The 19,361-nt window shown below is 46.4% G+C and overlaps 1 protein-coding gene across 2 annotated transcripts; it reads right to left on the bottom strand.

Annotated features, from left to right (window-relative positions):
- Positions 1–6,564: 6,564 nt before the first annotated feature.
- LOC127343561 (uncharacterized) lies at positions 6,565–17,439 on the bottom strand. 2 transcript variants are annotated; one of them, XM_051369701.2, is made up of 9 exons: positions 17,371–17,439; positions 15,901–16,077; positions 15,756–15,830; positions 14,139–14,645; positions 13,435–13,782; positions 8,151–8,248; positions 8,000–8,046; positions 7,853–7,914; positions 6,565–6,921 (listed from the first exon to the last, which is right to left on the bottom strand). In XM_051369701.2, exons 1-9 carry the CDS (start codon positions 17,413–17,415, stop codon positions 6,580–6,582), a joined length of 1,701 nt encoding a protein of 566 aa, XP_051225661.2. In that variant the 5' UTR covers positions 17,416–17,439; the 3' UTR covers positions 6,565–6,579. The 2 variants fall into 2 exon arrangements, with proteins under 2 accessions (XP_051225661.2, XP_051225670.1); XM_051369710.2 differs by lacking the exon at positions 17,371–17,439 and adding an exon at positions 16,843–17,129.
- Positions 17,440–19,361: the final 1,922 nt, after the last annotated feature.

Raw genomic sequence — 19,361 nt, 5'->3', positions numbered from 1 at the left:
ATGCTTGGAAAGTCCGACAATCCTTCTGTAGATGTCTCGACTGTCTCTTCCCATTATTGTCGAGATAAAAATGCATTTGACATGGTCCGTTCATCATATCCTCGGGAGATATATATGGCCTCTGGAACCTTGGACCACTATTTTGTCTATTGGGACGGGAGCCGTCCTTGTAGTCGCTGCGCTGCTCGCCGCTTTTTTGATAATCATCGCGATTATTTCCTCCACTCTTTCCCCGAAATCCAGCCGATATTTGGCCGGGAGCATCATAATCTGAGAACTGCCGAGGAAATCGTCGTCTATTTTGAAATTTTCGGTTGCGGTCTTCCTCAGGCGACCTGTGATGTTTGTTGTGAACAACATCTTCTCCATCTGTCCACCTATTCGCTATTTCCATGAGTGCTGATATTGTCTTTGGATTGGTTCTTCCCAAATCCTCGACGAAGTCCCTCCTTCGAATACCAACAACGAATGCATCTATCGCTCTCTCGTCAGATATATTTTCTGCCGAGTTTTTGATGATGTTCCACCTCTGGATATACGTTCTCATTGACTCGTCGTATTTCTGCGTGCAAGCCCTCAGCTGCTCCAATGATGCAGGTTTCTTACACGTGGATCGAAAATTCTTTACGAATATATCCTCGAAACTTTCCTAGCTGTCGATAGACCCAGGAGACAACTTCTTTATCCACGATCGTGCGGCACAACTCAAGTGTACTTGAATGCTCTGCATGGCTGTTGCTCTAGTTCCACCCACCAACTTTACCGTCTCGAGATAATCAACTAGCCAATCCTCAGGATCTTGTGATCCATCGAATTTTTTGTAATTATCGGGTAGCTTAAACCCTGATGGAACTCGAGTTCTGCGGACTCGTCTCGTGAAGCATGGAAGTCCGCACATATCTTCTTCATCAACCTATGGTGAGTGCCGACGTTCTCTTCTTTCTTGTCGCGCTCTGTCCACCCTTGCTTGCGTTGGTGTGTCTCTTGCCCCACTTGTTCTCGCAGGATCTTGCACCGCTGCAGCAGGTCGTGGACTATTTTGCCTTGCAGATCCTTCGGGAGGCGTATTTGCGAATGTTGTTCCCATGGCTCCAACTCCTGCCATGGCCATGTTATACAACGCTTCTCTTGGATCTCAGGGAGGTGACCGGGATGCTAGGATGAAAGCTTGTGTCGCCATGTATCCAGCTTCTGGTGTTTTGGGAATAATATTCCCCCTCGTGTCGATCGACATAAAAGACATGTCGAGGTTTTGAACTAGATTTTCTCTGTCAGCCTTAGGTATATTTTGCAGCCGAGATCTTGCTCAATTTCGAGCTGCTCTGTGACTATCCCCCGAAGTACCTGATTGTCGGCTCAACTCTGCCCTTCGACTGCTTGACGCGGAAGCCGCGGCTTGTCTCCTATCCAGCTCATTTTTCAGTTTTTCGAGCTCCCGCCTGGCACGGGCGAGTCTATATTGGTATGCTTGTAACTCTTCAGCTGTCGCCGTTACAGTCATTGGCTCTGTGCCATCAATAGCTCTTGCAACTCTATCCCACACTGCCTGCGGAAATTGCACCATCTCTCGTGTTCCAGGTCCAACATATTTGGTTCCCAAACCTCGCGTAAGATCCGCGGGATCGACGTACGGATTTCCCGCGTTATCGAAGTTCTCTGATGTCTCCTCCTGTGGGCGACTTGTATCTCGAATTGCATAGATTTGATGATACTTTGAACTTTGATCTTTGTCGGGATTGGTGACACCGTCATATAGATTGGTGAAGACCTCTCCAACAATAGTGGATCTGTCGATGAAGTTGAAGTTGTCGATGCTGTCCGAGTTGCTGCTTATATCGGAGTCCGCAAACGACTCGAAGGACATGTTGCCTAAGATCTTGGCGAGCTTGCTGCTTGCCGTGGTTTTGATGAAGCGTGGCAACGAAATCTCCTCATCGCCTGTCTCGAACGACGAATCCGAGAGATCGGAATCGGCCGCCGACAATCCCGACGAAGTCTGAGCCTCGAGACGATACGATCCTTCTTTCTCAGCGCGGAAGTGGAACCTTCCGAACGTCATCTCCATAGGCTGCTCCCGATACGCATATGCATCCAAACGGAGGGCGGGTGAGGAACAAAATCGACTAGATCAGTTTCGATCCGTTTACCTCTATCCATCGCATTGCTTGCTACCGAAGAAGTCGACGATCTTGAACGTGCCATCGAGATCAGATCCTTGTCGCCTCTAATTCCCACAGACGGCGCCAATTGACAAGGGATTAACTTGTCAATGCCTACAGATTGTAGACTAGGGTTTAGTTAAAAGTAGAGGATAAGTAGATCTCGAGGGTTTCAACCGGAAAAGTACTCGACTACTAGGAAACTAGGGTTTAGTTGACAATGAATCGATCTTCTCTTCGTCCCTCGACTCCCCCTTATATAGGAGGCGGAGCCGAGGGTTTCGTGACACACAAGTTACAGAGTTCGGAAGACAATTAGAGTCCGTCCCGTAGTAGTTACAAGTCAAGATTCCTAATACAATTCTATCTTTCCAAACTTTCTCCTAACTGGGCTTACGAACTTCATAATCCTCGGGTCGTGGGCCTTCAATAAAACCCCGGGTACCTTCTTTGGCAGGCCCATTGGGGATGCCTATGTCACTAGGGTAGCAAAGAAGGGCAAAAGGAAGCAAATCAAAGCGATCGATTTCGCTATCCCTGACTTGCGGGACCGGGTAAGAAATGGAGGACGCTCGGCGCGTCCGCGTACGGGCCGGTCACTTTGCGTCGCCCTGCTGGAGCAGGGCCCAGACGCATTTTAGGTCACGACGGACGAAAACGGTCGCTCAACGTGCGTTTACGTCACGCCGCTAGAGATGCCCTTAGACATCTCCACTAGGCACGCCACAAATAGTCGCCAGCAGGGGTGCCGACACAATATCCTTTGAGGACGCTGTTCCTACACCGGTGTCTCCCATACGGCACCCCTGATAGATAATTTGAATTAAAAACTCAAACAAAAAGCATAGAAATCCGAATAGGTTTCGAATATAAAGTTAGGGCCAACACACGGCTAGCAAATTCGAATAGATTTTCGAATATGAAGTTTGGACCAACATACGGCTACCGAATCATCGTCTACTCCGGCTGCAAAAAACAACTTCGGCTTTCACGCTAAATGATCAGATGAACATGGTCATGGGCGCCTCGACCTCGACGACGTCCTCATCGTCGGCGAGCCCCGGCGGCAACTCCAACGCTGGAACCTGATCCACGGTCGCTGGGGGAGGCATGAACATCGACGGTGCGGGGGGAGGCATGAAAGTTGACGATGCCGGCGGATTCATGAAAGTCGAGGGTGTCGGGGGAGTCATGGATGTCAAAGCAGCTCGCACCGTCAGCACCTCTTGCCCGATGCACTCACGGTACATCTCGTGCCACGCCCTCGCCAATGGGTCCATCTTCTCCATGTCTTCCATCAAGATCTTGGATTCTTGAGACATTTTGGTCAACGAAAGCCGTGTCGCTTCATTGGTGGCCTTCATGGTGGCGGCGTGAGCTTCCATCTTCGCCGCCTCCACCTTCTCCCTCTCCAACTCAATCTTCATGTCTTGCTTCTCTAGTATTGCCTTCCACACGACGGCGGCCGCCGCTTCCTTGTTTTCCGTTGAGAAGGAGGATATCATCTTCACGAGGGAGGTGTCGCAGGTCAGGAAACGAGTTCAGGTCCACGCCCAAGCGAAAGGCGCCGCTGCCCCTCGGCGTCAACTCCGGCGAGAACAACGCGTTGGGGTCGAAGGTCAAGTCAATGTCGGCGCACTCGGGGCAGTAGCAGACGCGGCCATCCATCTGCGATAGACGCATCTGCGAGAGCGACGACCCCTCCGCGTAGTTCTCCGCGTAGTACCCCGGCGACGAGGGTGAGCTCGAGAACCGCCGCCAAAGTTGCGGCCGGCGGGCTGCTGGCTCCCTTCGGGCTAGCCGCCGCCCTAGCTTTGGCACACTTCGGCAAGAGCCACCGCTTTCGTGGCGAGGCAGCACCTTCTGTGGTCGGCCGTCACCATGGACACGCGGAGTTGCTTCTCCTCCCACGCCTCCTGCGACTTGTTCGTCAGCTTCTCCTTCGGCCACGGTGCGCGGCTTCGGCAACACCTTCGTCGCCGCCTTCGCTGCTTTTGCCGAAGCCTTTCTCTTTGGCAGCATGGCGGCGGCGAAGGTTTTTCGGGTTGGAGCCTGGATGGGAGATGGAGCGGTGGGCGGGAGAAATAAGCGGCGGAGGGGAATGGGTTTTGGTGAAAAATATGTATATATTTTGGATGTGTAGCTGACAGGCGGCTCCCATGCCCAAAATTTTTCGTTCCGCGAGGCGTCAGTGCAGCCGATTCGCCCTTCGCCAAGGTGCCGGCACGGGGTTGACGGTGCTTCTAGTGGCTCGAAAAGCGTCGACGCCTTTAGGAGCGCGTCAGTGTGAGCCCATTTTTTTACCTTGGACCCTAAGATGTTATTGAGGCGTTATCGAGGACGCCGATGGAGATGCTCTTAGTATCACTAGTATAATATGTGTGAGTTGCTACAGATATACCAAATGTTAAACCTATGTAGGGCTAACGTTGGATTTCAGCTAGCTGGAAAAACAAGAACTATCAGCCACTCATCTATTCGATCCATTTAAGCGATTGATTTTCGCGGGTCCAATCTAGTACAAAAATAGTATATACTTAAATATGCATCATAATTGCACTCATTAATTGTGCCCTATGACATGGAATATTAATGTGTCTAGGAGTTCTTGTCTCGGCTTCGCAAAGAGTTTGAGTCCCATCGTGCTCAACTAGTTGTTCGTGGTCGTGTTTCCATTTCGGAGGTGTTGCCTGAGCTTCTTATTAAGACTCCTCTACGTGGCGTTGGGTTGCTGGATGTTTCTTCTGTGCTTGCTACCCATGGCTCTTCATCGTCGTCAGCTCCATTGACTCTTTCACGGCCTGCCGCTCCACCACTATTAACCACTCCTCAGATTAGGGTCAGGGTCTCGTCCCTGCCCTCACTGTACCTACCGTGATCTAGATGATCATACCTAGTCTTGCTGCTACACAAAGGAGCGTGATCTCAATGTCACGCTAATAATGTCACGCTAATGGACCTTCAAAAGTTAAAATAGGTAAAAAGGATAGCTCGATGCAAACGGAGCAAATATGTTCGTTTTGGTTTGCAACGAAAGTAAATAAGTAAAACTCCAATCCACAGCCCTATGCAAACTGACCGGTCTATCTGCTATGACGTATTTTTGGCTCCACGAGGTATTTCTTTAGGCCGTAAATGTGTTTGCCTGCATCCTCCCACCTTGGGCCCACTAGGCGGTTGGTGGGTGGCTTACATCGCTTCCACGCCTACGGAAGCCACATCGCTGCCCCGCTGCACGCCATTGATGGCACGCTTCAACTTCAGCGGCCATGCTGGGACTGGCGAGGGGCGGCTCAACTTCTATGCCTCCATCAATGGTACGTGCTTGGACTCTGACGCTACAATTAAAGGCGGCCGCTCCCCAGCCTTTTTAGGGGCACCGCCAGCCAGCCCTACATGCCATCGTCCCCTACCTTGTCACCGTTGTCACATCTAGCACTACCTGATGCCGGCAGCTTCGAGAAGCCACCATGGGCAAGAAGACGTTTTCATGGAGGAAGCCGAAGAAGCACCACAACGAGATCGGGTCATTGTTGACGAAGCCGAGGAAGCCACATAACCGCGTGGCCATCCTTGTCCATGTGGTGCGGGCACTCTACGAGACCAGGAGCCCATGCGTGGGGTGAGACGATGTCCACCTGCCCAAGGGCTGGCTTCTCAGCCACCGAATGGTACCCATGCCGCCGGTGCCATGGCAGGGTCGGGTGCGGCGCCAGGAGATCACGCGCCGATGGTCCATTCTTCCTCTGAACCTCCTGACCGACCTAGCATACGACAATGAGTTCGTCTACGGCCCTCTGCCGGCGGCAGACGTGAAGATGGAGGAGGCGTCCGCGAGAGCCCGAGAGAGAGCGCTCTTCTATGGTGAGTACATCCCGACAACTACCTAGTCTATCTCGCTGATATGGCATAGAAGGCCAAGGAGGAGGGCATGCCGGACTAGCTCCCTGCCCGGCCGGACGATCTGAACGAAGTGGAGGCGAAGAGGATGACCATCTTTATCTCCCAACACCCACAGCTGATGCGGCCGCAGCCCCGGTATGCCAGTGCACACATGTCGGTAGAGGAGGCAGTGCAAGCCTCAATAGCTGAACATCACATCGTTGATCTGACCCAGCTTCCCGATGACGATGAATAATGGGCTAGGGCTTGGAGGCTAGGAGGCTCGTTGTTTAAATTCCAATTTTTTCTTTCAACTATGTAATTTGTTTTCAATGAAATTTATCAAAAAAGTACCGTCAGGCCATGGGGGCAAACCTTGACATAAACGAACAAGCGCTAAAAATGATTGTTTTTGTGTTTGCATCCCGGCCCATCCGAACAAAAAACGGACGCATTTCATCGGGCCTCTTGAGAATGCCCTAAAATCTTCAAACGGGAGACGAAAATTACTTGTCATCCAACTTCGAGTAGTAAATTATTATACACGCTTCAACATCTTAAGGACAGTCGATGCAGCAGTACTAAAAAGCCTTCTAGATCGATGATTACTTCGCAATTTCCGACGACCTATTGTTACTACCGGATAGCTTCTCTCCAACATGCCAAGACGAATGTGAGAATACCTTTCATCAATCAACTTCTTCTGGGAGCTACCGGCCACATGATCATTAGCATCACAAGTATACTGCCGAAACTCTTTCTTCGGTGCATAGGGCGGGATGGCATTTGTAACAAACTGAGATGTTAACACTGATCTCCATACTGGGAAAAACTGATCTCTTGCATACCAGTGGCTATCATTTCGTCTCTTTGCCACAGCCTGCTCATAACATATAAATAATCAAGATATCAACGTCAACAAGGCACACACCATATACATAGTTTAACGTGATCAAACAAAATGTACAGGCCCTCTTGAGGTTCAAAACAGGACAGATAAAAAAAGCTCCTAGTGTAAAAAAAAATACACATTAAAAAATATGAATGTTAATATAGAGACGCAAAGCCTGCATATGGATTATATCAGGAATCATGAACAATTAAGTAAAAAAAGTGTGTGCTTAACAGCAGCTGCAGACTGCATTTGTCCTCTCTTTTTCTATTCAGAGTCCAAAAAGAGTATAAGTACCTGTACTTCCTCTGTTCACTAATGTAAGACTTTTAGCGAGCTCAATTAGCTTGCTGAGCTTGCTAAACGGTCTTATATTTGTGAACGAAGGAAGTAAAAAAAAGTGTGTGCTTAACAGCAGGTGCAAACTGCATTTGTCCTCTCTTCTTTTATTAAAAAAGGACGTACCCAGTGCTGAGAGCTCCCGCACTGTGCGGGGTCTGGAGAAGGTGTTAGTGGCAAGCCTTACCCTTACGAAGTGCAATGTGAGGAGACCGCGACTCGAACCGCCCACCCTTCTTTTATTCAGAGTCCAAAAAGGGAATAACAAGTAAAAAAAAGTGTGCTTAACATTTTCTCCTCGGTCTCAACATGCAGCAGTCTAGTGGTAGGGTCACAGTGGTGCATCCCTGCTGACCAGGGTTTGAATCCTGCCAGGATCAAATTTCTGGTGTCTCACCCGAGTGAGTTTCTTCTATAAAAATATGCCACCAGGGCTAGTCTCGTTTTTTTTCTCAACATGTAAACAGCAGGAAGAAATTAAAACAGAAAACAACAAATTCATTAAACAAAAGGAAACTCAGCATCCAGACGAAATGGAAATAGAAAAGTAGAGAGGGCACTCAAGTTAAAATGTACTTACTTTTTTCCCTGCTGCTTTTGGAATAGGTGATCCAATGGCTGCCTTGGTCAAATCTGTGTCCCCTGTTTCCCATGAAAGAATTATTACAGATTATTTTCAAAAACTTGGAAAGCAGTCGAAATACCAGGCTATGAAACATAGACGCACCATGTTCATGTAACAGACCGTTCGGCAGTCCACAGTCATAGGGGCAGCTTCAAGAGCATGTGGAAGAAAGGATTAAAATACTTTTAAGTAAATCATCTACATATACAAAAAGATAAAAACTATAAAAGCAGAAACAAGGAAACAATCAAACCAGTTAAGGTCTTCAATGCAAAATTCTTTTCCAGTAGGACCGACATCATGATTCTGGAGAATTGCTGAAACTTTTCCAAGGACCTCCTGATGAGATGCCTGCATAATATTCTTTTATCAAACCAGTGACACGGGTAACTAAGTTCGCCTTGTCATTTTTTATTTATTTACTCCACAAGTATCCTACTCAACTCATCTGACATCTGCTATAACGCCATGTATATCGGAGTGCAAACGACTTAGACAGTGAGTACCACTACAGACCTCAAATGCGCTTAACTAACATTATTAAATCGTCAGGGTAATCAGGAGACAGCGATTCACATAGATATCACTGCCAAGAAACAAGACTAGACTACGGCCAACTTGACGGACTTACATGGGATTAAGGAGATGCATGTCTAGAATGGTATTGAAATCGTTCTAGACGACAGGGCCAAATTGTTGAATTGAAATCATTACAGACAACATGGAAGAGCACCCTCAGTTATATTGCTGTCTGTTTGGTTCTAATGCTTGACATTTCCTAGATGAAGTTAAAGAGTGGACTGTCAAATCCAAGCGTGGGAGAGAACATTGATCTATAGAGATCTGAAGCTCTTGATAAGATGAGGGGGCATGCCGCTGGGAAAGAGATTGAGATACCCGTGGCTACTTGGTTTGCCACCACTTTTTTCACTATGCTAAGTTTAGTGTTTACACAAGGACAAAGAAACATTGGGGATGCTTGATTTTTGAACAGACAAATCGGATCCAAGAATCACATGACATGTATGAGGTTGTAATGTCAGGCATTAAGAAATATTACTAAGATTGAGGCTAGTGGATGCCAATGAGAAGCTTGAAATGTCGGGGCTTATCATAGATATTTGGAAAACAAACACAAAGACAGATATGGACATTTGCAAAACAAACACAAAGACGTCTTCACAAGAAAGCCACAATTATTGGAGAATTTAATGGAAATTTATAACAAACTTTGGGCGAATCGAATGGGGCAAAAGGACACCTTGAAGATAGCATTTAAGCAACTGATGATGAGAATGTTTACTTATGATGAGGAGAAGCTATCTACTATTGACATCCTAGCCAATGAATATGAGCAAGTACATGGTGACAGCATCAATATGTACCTACATAGCTATCAGCCTATCATGGCATGTGAAGGAAGAAAAAAAAATCTTCTTGACTTTCTTTGTCTATCATCTTTTAAGCTATGCTTTTATGTAAGTCAATTAAAATAAACACATAGTCTCTTATTTTATGCTTCCAGTTTTTATTCTGCCTAGTTGACTGGTGGAAATCAAATGGGACCTAGCATTACAGATCCAAAAGGTTGCACTAGTGGAAAATAGGCTACCTGTGGCGCACCAAATTTCAATTATGTGGCGCATATCCAGGTCGCCACAGTTGCCACGCGACTAGTATTTGAATTCTGTGGCGCGTATGTACATGCGCCACAGAATTTTTGAAACTTATGTGGTGCACCATGCCAATATGCGCCACATATTTTTTTTCGAATTTTTAAAAAAGTGGCGGCCAGATCTAGATCTAGATCTAGGGCCGCCGGAATTCCGCCGGTTTTTTTTTGGAATATCAACGGAAGGTGCGTGGTTGGGTAGGTTGGGTTGGGTTGGGTGGGGTGGGGTGGGGTCGGGTGGGGTGGGTGGAGGAGGAGGAGGCCGACCGGAGGAGGTGGTGGTGGTGGTGGTGGTGGCCGGAGGAGGAGGAGGAGGAGGAGGAGGAGGTGGTGGTGGTGGCCGGAGGAGGAGGAGGAGGTGGTGGTGGTGGTGGTCGCCGGAGGAGGAGGAGAAGGTGGTGGTGGTGGTCGTCGGAGAAGAAGGGGAGGAGGAGGTGGTGGTGGTGGTGGTGGAGAAGGAGGAGGTGGTGGTGGTGGGAGGAGAAGTGGAGGAGAAAGAGGAGAAGTGAGGAGATGGAGAAGTGGGAGGAGAAGTGGTGGAGGAGAAGTGGAGGAGGAGATTGGCGCCGGGGAAATTCAAAATTGAGTAAAATACATGGTAAGTACTTTAACTTGTCGGCCGGGTTCAATTTCATCACCGAACACCCATAATACCAAATTACGGTCACTAAAGACAAGGAAAGTGCTCACATACGGTCACTGGATCGAGGACCTAGGGGTATTTGCTGATCTGGCGCACGTAGGGCCCACTTGCCAGGCCTGGTAGGTTCTAGCTATGCAATTAATTTTGCAAAAAACCCCGGCACTGATTTTCCGTCTTTTTTTTCTCCTTCCTCCTTTCTCACCTAAATCCGATCTGAACCGCCGCCGGCCAGCTCCTCCGTGCACCACCCCTGATGCACTGGGGCAGGCCACCCCCGCGTCTGTTAACCCCCACAGTCCAACGCGGGCCTCGTCGCCGCCATCGGGCTCCTCTGCCAGGAAGTCGATCCCTCCACTGTCGAGCCCCGACCTGCATACGGACAATGGCCGCGAGGCGCGAGCACGCGTGTGCGCCTTGCAAGAGTGGTATCGAGCAGCAGTCGCTGCACCGCGTGTCGCCCCTCCTCGCTCGCGGTTGCCCTCTGCTCCAGTCAGCGCACTCCCAAGGGCGACGCGCGCCTCCTCTGCAGTAGCACCACCGAGGTCAACCGCGCCTTCACCGACCAAGAGGTCTCCGTCGCAGTCCTCAGCGGGCGACGCCCCCCGCGAACCCAGGGGACGCCCCCCGCGGCGGCAACCTCAGCGGGCGCCTCGATCAGACCCTGCTGGGCCACGGCGGTGGTGCCGGCCAGGGGCTTGCCGTCCTCTCGCCCGAGCAGGTCGCCCAGCTGGAGCTCCCGGCAGACGCCAACCCGTTCCGCCCCTGTCGAGATTAGCTACTTCACGCTGCGGCTGCTCTAGCGAGAAATCCACGGCGTCTGCTCCAGCAAGATGGAAGCCGACGGCGCCGGTGAGGTGGGATGGGAGGGACTATGGGAGGAGTGGGTGATGGCGGAGGCATGCTGCTGCGCCGCGCGCCCCTGCCGCTTGGAGCGATGGTGATCATGCGCGGCCTCGTGCGCCGACGTCCTCGATACAGCATGAATCCAGGACGGTGGAGGAGGACGTTGGTTGTTGCGTGCCGCGTGGCCAGGGAAAGCTCCAGGCCAGGACGGACGGATTTGGTGCGGGAGGAGACTAGGAGAGGAAAGGGGATAATTAGGTTATTTCTGCACATCCCTAAACTTTAGGGGTCTTTTTGCAAAACGAAATTCACTGCTGGAACCCATGTGTGCTAACTGGTGGATCCTACACGTGCCACATGAGCGAATACGGCTAGCTCCTAAACTCAGTGACCGTATGTGAGCGTGTTCCTCATGTTTAGTGACCGTAATTTGGTATTATGAGTGTACGGTGATCAGATCGAACCCCACCGACAAGTTCAGGTACCCTTTATGTATTTTACTCATTCAAAGTTTCTGGCCAAAACTTCTGTGGCGCATGGACACTTGGTGCGCCACATAATTTTTTTTTCAATTTTTTTATTTTGCAGGAAAAAATCTTTAACTGGCCGTAAATTATTACTCTTTTCGAATTTGGAGATTCTAAAAATTGTCCAACCAGGCAAGCCCGGGTGAATTCGGATGTAGAATTTTCGTGGGAACATTTTGATATATTATGCGGGTTTTTTTCGAGTTCATATGCAACCAGAAATCCAGTTTGATGATTTTGCAACGCAATTTTGCAAAAAAAGTCGATATTCATGTTTGTTAATTTTCAGTGCTGCTAGATGACATAATATATGGGCACCTCGAAGGATTTTATTTTTTGAAATTTTCTATCTATTTATTTTTTATTTTACAGTGCTAAAAAAGGCGATCCAGGAGGGTGGAGTTGCGTGAGGAGAAAAAACCCTTCAGAATTCTGTGGTGCATGCCTACATGCGCCACAGAAAGATGAACTTTTGTGGCGCATATGGGCATATGCGCCACAAAATTTTGACTTTCTGTGGCGCATGTGGCAGATGCGCCACAGAATTTCCTTCGCCCATGTGCAGTGGTGGACCCCGCGTGGGCCCCATGAAGATTATGTGGCGCATCCACATGCGCCACAAAAAGGTAAAGTTCTGTGGCGCACCTGTGGCGCATATTTTTGGTGCGCCACAGAAATAATTTTTGTGGAGCATATTTTCTACGTGCGCCACAGATGCCATTTCTACCTATAATGGTTTTCCTACTAGTGTTGCAACGGTATAGTTAGTTAGTCTTTGATGTTAATCTTCCACTTGTGAGCACTTAATTGGTACTTAATTGGACGTCCATTCTTCAGTTTTGAGACACGTAGATTCAACCAATTAGCAGTTAGTTGAATTATTGTAATCTTAGATCCATAGCAAGAAGAGGAACAAATTGGAGCATGATCCACTCAGGGTTTGAGAGGATTCACAAGGTAAAAAGCTAACTCTCTTCCTAGAGTTCCAATGAGCAATGAGTGGATTCACATAGACACCTAAGTGGCTGGGAAAGTGCATGCCAGTGAGGATGACTTTGTATGGAAATAATAAAATGCCAGGTGTCAATGCATCTTGTTTCTTGGCACAGTTGCCCTATGGTAACTCATGGTGATGTCCATGTTTAGACATGGAGGTGCATCAGACGTGTATGAGTTAGATCAAGAAAACTTCCTGTGTGGTGAAGATGTGGCTTTGAAGGCGATCATTCATCTCATGCTCGTGGAGGTGAAGAGACTAATGTGGTTGAGGAGCACTCCAATGAGTAGGAGTTGGCTGATAAGTGAGTGGGAGTGGATGAATCGTCAGAATGACTTTTGGGAATCAGTTTACTTTGTTCTGATGTCATGCTAGATTTTACTATCACATTTGTTCACTAGTCTATCAGCTTATGCAATAAATGCAAGTTGATAGTTGCTTTGGTGCACTTATGTTAATATCAGTTATTATTTATGCCGCTAAATCTTCTTGTTTACTGCCATGTGAGATATACTTCAAAGTGACATGACATATGCTATATGACAGGCCATGCTTGAATTCTTGGTGACACCAATTTTTGGTAAGGTTAGCATGGTCAAGCAATTAAGTATCTCAAAATAGATAAAACTGTGATAGTAACAAAGACCATTCTCAGGCCAGTAAGTAATATCAGCTAGTGTCTCTATGGCCTTCCCCGCATGATCAGTTTATTATTACATGTACGATAATGCACATTTTTAGGATATTCAGAAAGATTTCATAATGGAGCAAACCCAAGCCAATGGACATATTAGAATGATGGGAAAAAAGAACTATGTAAGAGATTAAAGCCATGATCAAATGAAAATGTGGTACCTCTAAATGAGTTTGAATATATCCGTCAAGAGCTTCACCAGCTTTGAGAATTATCTTAACAAGCAGCAATGCGTTAATAAGATGCACTTTCATATCCTTCAGATGCTTTTTTGCCTTGGTATTTTTACCACTTTCAACTCCACACCCTTCTCTTCCCAAGGCGACCATATAATCTCCAATACGATCCTTGATCATATCAAACCCATTGAGGTTACGGAATTGCCTTTGAGCTGCAAGGAGCAAAATAGCAGCAGGGACAAGCTTCCCTTGCTTGATGTAATTCGAGAGCTCATCTACTACATTATCCGTGTGAGTTGCAAGCAATCTAGTGGTGTCCAAGAAGATCTTCTGCATAAGTCATCAATACAGAACAGTTTTAACTTGTAGTGCTTATAGCTGAAGACTGGCATTAAACTCTTATCAAGAAGGAAAGTTAGCAAAAACTTGCAATTGCAAATAATCTTCACTCATTTCCCTTTGATTAAAAATAAATTGTGCTTGTTGTATTATGCACATAAATACATAAGAAATTTAAAAGGAAAAATATCTCAATCACAAGTTGAACTATACAAAATCACAGGCCGTAAGTTTTATTTCTTCAGCACTGCTGGAGCAGTGTTTAAATATCTGGTATGATCTGAACTTCTTTATTGATATTATGAAACCAAAGTATAATTTGATGTAAGGAGGGATTTTACACAAACCATCTCAGGCAGGCAAAGCAGATGTACGAGTTTGTAGATGTACTCGACATTCCCCTTCCAGTAGTTCTGATCAGCTAATAGATTATCCTCCAGATACTTGTGCTGGCAAGTGTTCTCGATGGCAACATGGAGTGGAAGGAGGCCTTTGATGATTCTATCACCCGAGGTGCCCTGATTGGCCGATGCACCATGACGAAACAGTAACTCAATCATGTCAATGGAGAATGACTCGGCAGCTTGGTGGAGCGGGAAGTACCCAAAGCTCGTAATGTAGTTGGGGTTGGCTCGCTGCCCCCAGAGTTTAGGCGACTTCCCCTCCAAAACAAGCTTAGCACAACGCAGTGCATTCTTTGCAATAATTAAGTCAAGGGTTTGTGGAGTGATGACAAAACCAAAAACCAAGCTGCCCGTATACTTCTGGTAGATGCGGAGGAAGAGCTTAACACTATCCTTTTGGAGGACGGTCGACAAACGATCGTATATGTGATAAAACTGTAGGTGTGCCTCCTGATTTGATCCAATCATGTATAAACAAGGTGAAGGGCAGTCAGTTCAGTTATCCAGATAAACCAAGCTTAAAAACAATAGAATTCTACCAAGACACCTTATCGCATTAAATTAGGAAAGTATATTTTTCATCCCTTAACTTCCAGTGCTAAACATTTAAACCACCCAAAGTTGAGCCCTCCACTATGAATAGTTCAATCTCGTGCAACTTTCATCTCTCATAATGGATTCCAAAACAATTCTGAATCATGTGGCACCAACATGTTGGTCAGGTCGCCACCATATGTCAAGCATGTCACAAAGTTTCTTCATGATATTCTATAAGTTTATTAGAAAGTCTGAAGTTACAAGGAAAATAACTGAAAATTCATTTGTACAAGTTCTTTAATATAATAACAAAAACTGAAAGAAAATCCAAGGAAAATAAATTACCCTGATGTTTTCGTTTTTGTGAAATTTTCAGTTATTTGTGCTCTTTTCATTTGTACAAGTTCTGTTATACAAAAATATATGATTTTAGCGGAAAAAATAGGATGTTACCAATTTTTCTAGCTTTTTAAAAATCTCTTGAATTATATGTGTGCAATGTTTTTTAGGGATCTGATGACATGGGTGCATGCAGTGGCGGAGCTATGTACAAGTCAGGGGGGGGGGTGAATTATATGTGTGTAACTTTTTGAGAATTACTGAAGGAAATTTTTTTTACAAGGCTTAGAAGAGATTTTTTTTAGCACTTTGCCCCACCCAGATATAGATATTTTATGTTTTGCCCCCCCCCCATAATTCCTGGCAAGCTCCGCCACTGGGTGCATGGCGGACACCTGAAAGTGACTTAGCCAACATGTAAGCAGCACATCATTGAAACCTCTTCGGATTGGACAAAACCACTTACAGTGACGAAAAATTGCATTGTATTGATAGTTCAGGGAGGAACTTCAGGTTGCTTCAGATTTTGGGTATGGAAGTTACACTCAGATAATACTTGAGGGATGAAAAAACACACTTCTTATAATGTTGCAACATACGGGTAACTACAAAAAATATTGCAAGAAAAAGACAAGAATATTGATAAGATGTGTCAATCATACAAAATGAGGAAGTATAAAAAACCTTAGAAGTGCGGTCCGGGACGATTATGTTGGTGGCTCTGGCGTCAGCAAGGAAATCCCGTATCTGAATCATGTACTGATAGAGAGAAATTGTGAAGAAGTGTAATAAGAAGAGGGGGAAGTGGGACAGGGGCTAGTTACTTTACCTTCCTCATACGTTGAACAGGACACGTCAACTGATCTAATGAGGGATGAGGACGAGGACGGGGAGGTTCCCACGGATCATACTCGTTTGTGGGAGATTCATCTGTATCACTATTACTATCTTCATCAGAAAGAGCTTCCACTGACTCAGTCCGGTGGACTGTTTGCATTGGCACAGGCTGAAAAATGGAAACATAAGATGCAATTACAATGCCAATCCAATTAGGCATCCTGCTGAGATCCCAAATTTTAGTGTGCTGCAGCTGGACAATATGAAAGAATGTGGACTGCTTGAATTTAATATAGCAGAGGCTGTTGGTACCTAACCAGCCTTTAGTGGGGTACCCTTTTTGCAAGGAGTTAATTACCCTTGGGTGCTGGTTTATTATGATACAAAGGAAGAAAAATAATCTTTGACCAAATGCAGCGGTGCTAGCCTGAAAACCTGTAAATTTGGTTCAAGTACCTAGCCTCTGGTTTGTTGCTTGGATGGTTAGGCTTCCTTCTGGCCTCTTTTTAGTTTCAAGCTGAATAGATAGCAGGTTTTGTCCTGGTTTTCATTTTGAGTTAGTTCCTTGAACCATGTAAATGTTCTGAGTGACTCTCAGTTTCTAATGAAACTGCGGATCCCCTGTGGGGTTCCTTTTCTCGGAAAAAATGCAGCGGTGCAACAATAGATGCAATAGAGTGTTGCTATCTGAAATGGATCTTCCAAACAATAAGGTCTCTTCTAGAATGCTAGAACTCTTAAGGATAGGTTAAGCATATGGATAAAGGGCTCTTAGCTATCTCTGATTTCTTTTCCTTTACTCCAGAGCTTTCGGATTAGCTTTTACGCAAATTATGGGATTTTTTTTCTGTTTCTTTTTTCACTGGATACTGTTGATCCCTTTATGTACCTCAATTTAGTTCATAATGCATTACGATTTACGAGGAGGTCTTACCACTACAGTTTCCACAAAGGAAAACGTGGCACTTTGTTGTGGTACCTAACAGAACATGCAACGAGGATCCTTCTTTTACCGTTTCCCCAAATACCTACATGGCTAGATATAGCAGAAGTGCAGAACTGTAAATATAATACAACAAAAAAAAGGTATTGCAAATCCTAGTTACACTGAACCTTAGAACACTGGATCAACAGTTGAGCAAAGCATACACATGCACAATAACTAGGGAAATTGAAAGATTGATAGCTAAGTGTCATATTTGAGCTCAAAAACAACTAGTGAGACTTCCAGATGTCCATCAGGGTTTAGATTTCCATCAGGTCCTAGATCAATAATTACAAGCAAGAATAGCATAGTCACACTAGCAGACGATTGAGCATTGAACTCATGATGGCTTACAAATCTTACAGCCTACACAAACATACACACACGAGTACAAGTAGTAACCCAAGATGTAACCATGGTACATAATAGTTCAACTTTTAGACACATCCAAGTTGGAGGACCAAAGAGAGGATAAACCTGAAGTGGAACGGTCGATCCAGGTTCTGACGAGAAGGTAGACATAGCCCAACTAGACGCAACTCTGACCTGCATGCAACAAGTGTCATTGTCAGTAGGATTTTTACTAGCTAGGTACGAGGAGCAACTTCAAAACAGAGCGACTTGCAAACTACAAACACTGTTCCTGTAACCCAATGAAATAATGCAGTTCCCCTCAAAAAAAAATGAAATAATGCAGTAAGCAAAAAAACACAGAGAGCAGCAGGTATCCTGACAGAAGAATGATTAAGCAAAAAAAAATGGCATCTTCATGCAAATCACCCCAACTGATGCCGACTGGGTGAAAAAAAAAACGTAATGGATTGCTCTGAGAAGGGAAATTCCATCCAATGAAATCGCTCAACTGTTGCTTTTGGGGAGAGGGGGCGGGGGGAAGCAAGAAAACCTAAAGGTGGGTGGAACTGCCGACGGGGGAGGCGCGATGCATCTAGGGTTCCGCGGGGAGAGAGATATGTCTCATAGCCGGAGAAGATGCCGACGGAGGGGCGGAGGATCGATCTTCCAGAGGTGAAACGGCAGCTGCTGAAACTCGATGGATGGAGGGGGCACCTGGGGAGCACCTATCCATCGCTCATTAGCGGGAGCGACCAGGCACCGCTCGCGCGTGCGTTCCTCTTGGGCCGGCCCAGGTAAGAAATGCTCTGCCTTTTTTTTTCTTTTTTACTATTTTCGGAAAATATCCTGATCTAAAAACTTTCAAAATGTTAAAAAAAAGTTTAAATTTGCAAATTTAAAAATATCCCAGGTTTGAAAATTTGCTCAGATTGAAAATTTGCTTAGATTCAAAATTTGCTCACATTCAAATTTTGGTTAAATTTGAATTTTGCTCGAATTTAAAATTTGCTTAAATTTGAAATTTGCTCGATTTTCAAATTCGTGTTCAAAAAGTTCATAATTTTCAAAAATAAAATAATAATAAAACGAAAACTGAAGGAACCAGCGAATAACCATAAGAAAAACGAAAAAAACCCGAACCGAAAAGTTCTAGAAACTTCCTAAAACCGGAAAAGACCAGACACACGTTGAATGGGCCGTGACCCAGCTAGTTCTCGCTAGTGCGCTCCCGCACTGCAGCGATAAACAGGTTTCACCGGGTACATGTGACGCGACGGGAGTCACACTGGCCTAAAACCCAATAACCGTAATTAGGACATCTCGAGCGGTCACCCACATCTCGACGTTAGCTGTCTGTCGCTGCCTCTGCCATGGCTGCCATGGCTGAAAAGGTGGCCCAACGACCCGACCGCATACCAACCATGCCCCACGGATGGGTCCGTTCTGGAGCAAACCTTGTGCAAATTTGGGTCCGGTTCGCTGCCGCATGTCGTGCGCATGGCTATTTATCCGCCCCGGGCAAGCACGTTCGTCTTCTTCCCAACTCTCCCCCACCCCCTCCCCCCCTCCCGCCGCGCCACGCCGCTGCCGCCTCTGCTTTCACCGGCCGATTCGGCCCACTAGTTTCGGTTGTACGAAGGGCGGCCCTTGTCCACCACCCACGCTGGAGTTGGTGGATGGCCAACCGGTGTAGTAGAGCAATGCGCCCAGCTCGGTGCACTCGTGTCGTCCGCGCTGCCTGCAACATGTTCGACCGAACGCCTCGCTGGTCGTCAAGGTAACTTGCAGGCCTCGCCGTCCACTTTTTTCAGTACCCATAGATGATCGTTGGTCCTCAAAGTTTTTTTCTCAAACACATGCCAAAGCATGCGTCATTATATATTAGAAGAAAACCGTCGAGAAGATAGGAGCAAACAGGCAGTAGCAGAGCTACCAGAGAAAAAGAAAAGAAAGGAGAACAAAACTATACCGACTAACTTTGTTAGCCCCTCTCTCTCACTCACTTTGTTGGTCCTCAAAGTTGGTGTACCATTTTGTAGATCATGGTCAACAGTTCAGACGAGTATTTCTACAACAATGTCATCGACACGTCCTCCGACGACTTTGAGATCCTG

Source organism: Lolium perenne, chromosome 1 (genome assembly GCF_019359855.2).
Source record: "Lolium perenne isolate Kyuss_39 chromosome 1, Kyuss_2.0, whole genome shotgun sequence".
NCBI classification, from domain to species: Eukaryota; Viridiplantae; Streptophyta; class Magnoliopsida; order Poales; family Poaceae; genus Lolium; species Lolium perenne.
The sequence above is the reverse complement of the archived record's forward strand: the minus strand, read 5'-3'. Positions and strand labels throughout refer to the sequence as shown.